Raw genomic sequence first — 8,679 nt, 5'->3', positions numbered from 1 at the left:
GGTCCCTGTCTGGCGCTCGGCTTTAATGGGTACAACAAGGACTGGTCGGTCGGCTCGGAGTCAGTATAATGTGTCTGAGTGGGGTATTCCTGCTTCACTGCGGCATGGTATCTCAGTGAGCTAGCACTATAAAACCAGCTTCAGTATTGGTTAGTACAAGCAGGGTTGTTGAGGTGAATTCGGGTTTAACGTTGTGCTTGAGAATATTTCACTCATATGACGACGTGCATGCGTGTGTATGTGTATGTGCGGCTGCTTGTACTAACCAATACTGAAGCTGGTTTTATAGTGCTAGCTCACTGAGCGCCAGGCAGGGACAAACAAGTACCATATCTTAAAGTCTTTTGGTATGACGCAGTTGGGGATCGAACCCGCGACCTTCCACTCTCCGGGCAGATGGTCTAACCACTAAACCATGGAGGTAGTTAATAATATGTAAGGGGGGCAACTCCGCATAACAAACAGTGGCACCATACCTAGGGAATATAATTAATATGTGATATAATCACTTACCTTGACAACTTCAGGTCCTGTGATAAACAGGTATGAGGTTTCCTGGAAATGAGTACAAAACAATGACAGCCAGACATAGAGATTATTATCATGATTATACAAGCATGTGTCATAACATCTTTCTAGAACTATTTTTAGACCTTTTGAGCTAGCCAACATGACTCTCATCTTAGTATGTTAGGAACACAGATTTCCTAGATTCTTTAAGACAAATTCCATCATGACTTAGAATGGGCTCGTAGTGCTTATGAAATGTAAACTTAATGACACAGACAAAACCAACCTTAAGAAAACTGTTGTTGATGCAAACAATTGTCCAAGATTGGTTGCATTCGATTATGAGAAAACATGTTAGATTGCTTGGTCGTTTAGTCACTGCGACCAATATGTAATTTTTAGAGTAAAATTGATATTTTATACTTATCCTGACTCATGCTCTTTTGCTTGTCTTCTTCTTCTTGCGAACATAGTGGAACACTTGTATCTCCTTAATTGAAGCTCCCTTCAATGTAAAACCACTAATTGGTACTCACCAAGAGTTGCCTCCCTTGCCCTTTGCGCGTGAACAGGTGTCGCCACCCTCTGGCCTCATGCTTCACTCTCTCCTGATTTTGCGAGCCCAACACTTGAATTTACAGGGAAATCCAAAGTGTTATGTGGGGAGGATTGGAGGGCTTACCTCATGAGTCAGGATAAGTATAAAATATCAATTTTACTCTAAAAATTACATATTTTTCCTTATCCTGACTTATGCTCTTTGTTTGTAGAATCCTACTGGAAGCGGAGGTGGGAAAACAGAATACTTTGGATTTATAGAATTAGTGATTTATATAGATATAACTGTAATAACCCCTTACGGGAACTTCATAAAGGCATAGACTTAGGATATTTCCTCTATTATAAGCCATAGGTTATATATTGCCATACTGGGGTATTTACAATAATAATATACTGTGATATTATCAAATAACAATATAAAAGCGACTCTGATAGAGAAGCTATACAACTGAACATAATCATCAGTAAAAGCTTAAGGGTGAGTAGACCTAAGCTAAGTATATAAACATAGTGCTAGAACTCCGTAGAGTTATAGCTAGATAATGCATGTATCAATTATGCATATTAATCTCGTAAGACTATGTGTTAACGCGTTCTGAGGGACTGTCAACTGCAAAGCGAGGACCAAGGGACGAAATGGTGAATACCTGAGACGCCCTCGGTGGTGATATCTCTCAGATAGTGATTAGCAAACACCATGTTAGATTTCCAAAAGCATCCTTCCATAATTGTATTCAATGAACAGTTACCGTGTAGGGCGAGAGAGTGGAAGCCAATGCCCTGATCTCATGGGGATTTGATGCTGTTGGAGGGTCCAGTCCTGCTGCCTTGTAGGCGCGAAGTATGACAGTTCTTATCCATATAGATATGGTGGTACGAGAGACTTCTGTCTGAGTTGTTGCCGACAAGGGGATGAATAATCGTTTGAGAAATCTTCGCCTTGTTTTGGAACGTCGTAAATAGATTTTGAGAGCTCTGACTGGGCATAGAGACAAGTCCAGTGTATCTTGAGATCCGAGAATCGAGGATAGTGCAGGGATATGGAATAACCTGTCTGGTTGACCTGGTAGTTGATTTTTGGCGATGAAATCCCATCTTAGTCCCAGGTGTGCTGTGTTTTGATTGTCATCAAACTGTATCCTTTCATAATCTAGTGCGTGAATTTCTGACATCCTGGCTGCTGTGGTTAGAGATAACAGGAAAAGCGTTTTCTGTGAGAGAAATTCAAAGGTTGTCGATTCCAACGGTTCATAAGCCTCACTTGTGAGGTGTTGTAGCACTATATTCAGATCCCAAGCTGGAGCGTGGAACTTCCGCTTTTGGTCCTCCAATCGGAAAGCACGTAGTAAGGCCAGTAACTCTGGAGTCTTAGTCAATTTGACACCCGTTCTCATAGTAATCACAGAACTAAGCGCGACAAGATATGTTGACAATGTCGAGCCTTTTAAATGTTTGTTTTGCCGTAAGTAACACAAATAATCTGCCACTTGTGGATGAGTAGCATCTCTCGCTGTAAATCCCTTGAGTAATTTTCGAAACTGTGCCACTTGTCGTCGTACAAGTTACGTGTAGAATTGCGTAAGGCAAGCGTGACGCTTTTGCCGCCCTGGTAGAATATCCTCTCTTGTTTAAACACATTTTAATACAGTCCATACATGAAGTTGGAATACTTCTGGGCTTCCGTGCACCTGTTTGGTGTGTGGATGTATTAATAGATTTGAGCGCTTGAGTAGCTCTAGTGTTGGTTGACCGATTTCTTGAATTAGAATGGGAAACCACGTTCTGGCTGGCCAGTAGAGCTGACCAAAGTGAGTTGGAGGCTCTGTGTTTGTCTGATTTTCTGTAACACTTGAGGTATTATTGCTGGCGGAACGCTGCACGCATTGAGGCCTTCCAGGATATGCTTAGAGCGTCCGCTGCCCATGCTTGTGGGTCTGGGACTGGTGACACGAATGTCGGTAGCTGATTGTTGAAGCGTGTGGCGAATAGATCTACTAGCGGCGCTCCTATTTGCTTGATTATCTGTGCAAATATTTCTGTATTGAGCATCCATTCTGATGGTGACGGTTGATGTGGCCGAGAGAGTGGGTCTGCTAGTACATTCTTGGTTCCGGGAATGTGACATGCTCTGACATGTAGGTTTAGATCGTGGATTAGATCGAACAGTTGAAAGCTTAAAGTCAATAGGTTCAGTGATCTCGTTGAGCCTTGTTTGTTCACATAGAACGCCACTGTCGAGTTGTCGGTATGAATCATTAGGTGCGCATTCTGTAGAATGGTGCTCCAATGAAGTATGGCATTGATTACAGCTTTCATCTCTAACATGTTTATATGGAGCTTGCTTTCTTGCTGATTCCATAACCCTGATGCCGTCCGGTTGGCGAGATGAGCTCCCCAACCTTGGAGCGACGCGTCTACATATAGATGGGTTTTGAATTCCTGCTCTGCTAAACAAATACCTTCGCAGACATTCGACCTCCTGGTCCACCATAGTAGATGAGGTCTGAGATGTTTCGGTAGACTGAATGGTTGTAGGTCGTCGAGATGTGCGTTGATGAAGACCTGTAACTGGTAACTGTAATCTGCCTCTGACTGTCATGTCTTGGGCTGATGTGAGGAGACCCAACAAGCTCTGCCATTGTCGTAGTGGTAACGGAGAGAGTAGAGCTGGCGGAATGGTCTGTTGGATCTTGAGCCAACGGTCTTCTGGTACGACAATACGGTTGAGAGTCGTGATAAATCGAATGCCTAGGAACTGCAGATCTTGCGATGGTACTAGGTCCGACTTGAGTAAGTTTACTAACCATCCTAGCTGTGTTAGTAGCTTTATGATGTAGTTTAACTGTAGTTTGAGATGCTGTGGATCTTGATCTACTTGTATCCCGTCGTCGAGGTAAAACACACTGCGTAGCCCTAGACGATGTAGATAGGTGACAATAGGTTTCGTTATCCTCGTGAATAGCCAGGGGGGCTGATGATATTCCGAATGGGAGTACTTTCCATTGGTAATGCAGCCCGTCTAGTCTAAATCGTAGGTATTTCCTGGATTCGGGATGTATCGGGATATGTAGATATGCGTCTTGCAGATCTATACTGGCCATGTAATCCATGGGGCGAATCAACTGCCGTAACTGAGGTAGGTGTATCATGCGAAACTTTGGTGGTTTGCGTAGATAATTCCTGTTGAAAAAGCTCATGTTGTAAATGAGTCTGTATTTCTCCTTGGAGTTTTTCTTGGGTACTAGGAAAACTGGGGAGTAGAAGCCTGGTTCGATGTTTACTTGATCTAGTACTTCTATGGCCTGCTTGGTTAGGAGTGATGTAACAGCCTCTCTTAACTTTGGTAGTTGTGCCTGTAAGTCGAACTTGTGAGGGTTGACTGTCAGCGGAGGCGTGGCCTGTAGTGGGATACGAAATCCGTGTTGAAGAATGTTGGAGACATATGGGTCTTGTAACATTCCCCAGTTCTCCCAGTGTAGTTGGAGGCGTCCACCCACTTGTGACGGTTGTACTGGAACGGCTGGGGGGTGGAAGACTCCAGTCGTTCCGAACCTGTCTTTCAGCGTTTATAGTTGCGGGAACCTCTGGGTGTCCTGCCTCTTCCTGACCCTCCTCTATAGTTGCCATATGGGCGACGAAAAGAATCTTTTCCCCTGGCGCTGGCTATCTTCCTATCCCGTGCTCTCTGTAGTCCAGAGAACTTAGATCTCCCTGAGTATCTTTGTGAAGTCTGCCTGATGACGCTGGCTAGCGTGTCCATCGACTTGATCATAAGGACTTCTCTGGAGTCCTTAGTGACTTCCTTGGAGACTTTGTCTATTCCTCCATCAACGATGGATGGGGAAGACCACGGGGCTGTATAGAGTGGAGCTGTAAAGTTCTCACCCCAGCTGCAGGAAGCGAGGAGGCCTTGACGACGAGCTAAGGTCAGCGCTGCTGAGACAGATGTGAGATGATCTGTTAGGAACTGCTGGTCCTTCTTTTGCATCAGTAGGGCCGAGTAGATCATCCTATCATCTTCAGAGGTCGTATTACGAAATCTGGTGATAAGTGTCTCATTGATCGTTCTAGATCTATTTAGGCCAAAAAACATGGCGTCTCGTCATGGTTTCTATCTGCACCAGCTTGCGATCGTCAATCTTGTAGTTCTTGTTCTTAACATCGCTGATCAGCTTGTAGTTGTCATCGATGTCTTGTGCCTTGAGGAAGGGGTCCATATTGTGCGTGGAGAACTTCTTGGCGTGAAAGTTCGGCAGATGTGGTGTCTGCACTTTCGTGGCTTTATGGAAGGCTGTATCTAGATTCTGTGGCACCGCAGCAATCGGGTCGATCGGAGGTAGGGTGACGGCGTCTGCATCATCTTCCTTCATCAGGTATGTCTGCGCTGAGTTGCCACTCTTGGACGGTGAAGAGAGATCTAGGTTGTTTACCATCCAATATCGTATCTCAGCGTCTGAGAAAATGATGCCTCCATCATCTTCTGTTCCAGCATCGGTGATGAGAGGTTGATGCTCTTCTGATGGTGAACTGTGTGCTGCTATCTCTATGTCGGGTGACGCTTGGGGAGACCTGACTTTAGACTTGTGTGCAGACTTGTGTGGTGACCTGCGAGGTGATCGACGTGGTGATGTACGCGGAGATCGGCGTGGTGAACGTCGCGGAGATCGTCTAGGTGATCTGCGTCTATGGGATGACCTTCTCGGAGATCTGCGAGGAGAATGTTTATAGCTTCGCGAAGCTCTTGAGTAGTCCCTCGATGTCCTTCTGGACGATGACGATTTGGGGTCAGGTGTCCTTCGTGACGGCCTTCGTGAAGCTTCCTCTGCGTCCGGACCTGGGGAACGGCAACTTGACCTCCGTGACGGCTTCCGTGAGGTCTGGTGGTCTGAGTCCGCATCTGAGGCCGAGGAAGGTGACGATCTCTCCCGCCTTCGAAGGCTGTACATCTGGGTCCTTCGTCGAGGTGGTCTGTGACTTCCTTCTCGAAGGCGGCCGTCGTGGCTGCTACGCTGACGGGGGGTGCCTCTGGGGTGTCGTCTGCGTTGCTCAGGCCCTGGGCTGGCTGCTTCTCCCGTCTGTAGTGGCCCTCCATCATGGTCATGATCTGCCGCAACAGCTCGTCTGGGATGGTCTGCGACGAAGTAGTCGGTGCCCTCTCTGCGATGATAGCGGCTGGGCCCTCAGGGGAGTCGTCTGACATCAGTGTAGAGACATCAGGCTGCATGGCGATCTCTGCTGATGTCACTGTAGCTGTCACCGGCCGCTTCTTGTGGCGTACGTCAGGGATGATGATCGGCTGATCATCGTAGAGGCCCAGTTCGGCGGCTGGAGCGATCTCGGCTGAGAAAGTTCTTGGCGACTTCGCGAGACTTTCCTTTGAGGTAGGCGCTGCCCTGGGGGTCCGAAGTCTGCGTTGAGAAGACGTCGAGGCCCTCTTGGACTTTGCCTGCGATGACGGACGTCTGGGGAGGCAGGACGCTTCTTAGAGGTGGCGGACTGCATCCCACGCCCCTCTTCCGACGGGGTCTCTAGCGGAACACCAGACGTGAGGGGGTCGATCGACAGCAGCTGACTGGATGGGGAATCCGATGTATCGGCCATGTCTAACCCTTGTTTGCGTGACCTATCTGCATGTAACGCCTCAAGACGCAAAGATATTTATGAAAAGCAGAATTAGATAGATTAATGCAGTAACTGCAACGTGAATCAAACGCACAAAAGTAGCACAACTAGGGCATAATGCATGCGGGTCAGCAACAGAAAAACGTAATCTACAAATAGTACAGATTTTCATCAACGTAATACTAGCTGAACAATCACGAACTCACGTGAATAAACAGTAGAAATACGATTAATTATCAATGCAAATTAATGAAGGATACTAGCTATACCTCTATAGTAACCTATAAGAGGTAACTAACTAAGAAAAACCAAAGGATATAGTGTGTAAGGAGACACAGGCGCTCTCACATCCTGCTCACTGGGCGAAGAAGGAGAGAGTGAAGCATGAGGCCAGAGGGTGGCGACACCTGTTCGCGCGCAAAGGGCAAGGGAGGCAACTCTTGGTGAGTACCAATTATTGATTTTACATTGAAGGGAGCTTCAATTAAGGAGATACACGTGTTCCACTATGTTCGCAAGAAGAAGAAGACAAGCAAAAGAGCATGAGTCAGGATAAGGAAAAATCTTCGATTATTTCAATTAAACGATTATTTCAATTAATCGGACCACCACTAATGTATTCCTCACAAAACCGTAATTGGCATCGTTCAATTTCCTCACCACCTCCGTCATTATAATGTTATTTCATTCCAACCTTACATGAGAAAAACATTCAAAGACATCACCACTACCACCAAGATGAAGTAAACAATACTCCTGAAGTGATACTTGCCTTAGTGCACATACAATAGTTATTAACTTGGTTGTTGTCAACCCTCCAGGAAATTTACTAGGGGTGGGTATTGCAGAGAATTTTCATATTGCGATATATTGCGATGCAAAAGCATTTATTGCGATATGTATTGCAATATATTGCAAGAAGTTTTTTTTAACAAAAAAGAACTTATAATCGAGTTAATGCTTGATTTATAAAGCAAAAACACAACAAAATCACTATGCTTGATTAAGCTTTAATAAAAACTTTCAATCACGAAAAAATAAAAATGTGAGTAATATTGGGCACAAATGAAACGAGTGTTACAAAGTTTTCCGAATGCATGTCAAAATACCGGTTTTCGATCAGCGTATCGCAATACGTATCGTTTTCATGTCTGAACATATAAATAATAAAACCGGTTATATTGCACAGCCCTAATCATCAATGTTCCATTCCTCCATCTGTTTGGGAATTCAGACTTGTATGTTACACTATTTTGTTATACTATCTGACATTTGGTGTGTTTGGTTTAAATGATCATTATAATCAAATTAAACAATGTAACTGTGTGTGTATTCAAGGTGTTTTAGCATATTTGTTCTATATCTGAAAAGAAACAAGATCTGTGTGATAATACCCATACCTACACAAGGGCAGCTTTCTGATAAATGTACCGGCGCCATATGGCTGGAATGTTGCTGAGTGTGGTGTAAATATAAACTCACTCACTCACTCACTCTTATAAATGTTACAAGACAATAGTGTTAACACTGCCCCGTCATGAGACACACTAGATTATCTTTCTGTTCATGTGGTGAACAATTGGAAGATAATCTGCATGTTGAAACAAGTGTTACCATGAAGTCTGAGAAAGAGGCACTGTTGTGACTATGTAACGGGAAATTTTGATTAAATGTAAAATATATACGTACAAAAGACCCCTTCTGGTTGTTGGTTTGAAAATGCAGGGGTGGAAATAACCCATTGCCCGACGATCGAGTCCAGTGTTTTTTTTCTGTCGGGCAAGAAAATTTGTATATCACACTGTACCAGTGTCCAGTTGACTTTCCAATGTTAATTATGTTGTTTATTTAAAAAATCAACAAGAAAATGGCCGGTATAGTGGAAAAATTATCAGGGCAAGTGATTTTACAGGAGTACACTAGCAACTTTAAAGATATTTCCACCCCGGAAATGGGTTGAAGGTTGTGTAGGAAGGTAAATTAGGG

The 8,679-nt window shown here is 44.5% G+C and overlaps 1 protein-coding gene across 1 annotated transcript in view; it reads right to left on the bottom strand.

Annotated features, from left to right (window-relative positions):
- Positions 1-8,679, bottom strand: part of LOC124262142 (propionyl-CoA carboxylase beta chain, mitochondrial-like) — a 70,437-nt gene that overhangs the window by 49,416 nt on the left and 12,342 nt on the right. Inside the window, 1 exon segment of the mRNA XM_046696601.1 lies at positions 514-555. Coding sequence (XP_046552557.1) covers positions 514-555 — 42 coding nt within the window.

Source organism: Haliotis rubra, unplaced genomic scaffold, assembly GCF_003918875.1.
Source record: "Haliotis rubra isolate DU_JTF1 unplaced genomic scaffold, ASM391887v1 Scf823, whole genome shotgun sequence".
Taxonomy (NCBI): domain Eukaryota; kingdom Metazoa; phylum Mollusca; class Gastropoda; order Lepetellida; family Haliotidae; genus Haliotis; species Haliotis rubra.
The sequence above is the reverse complement of the archived record's forward strand: the minus strand, read 5'-3'. Positions and strand labels throughout refer to the sequence as shown.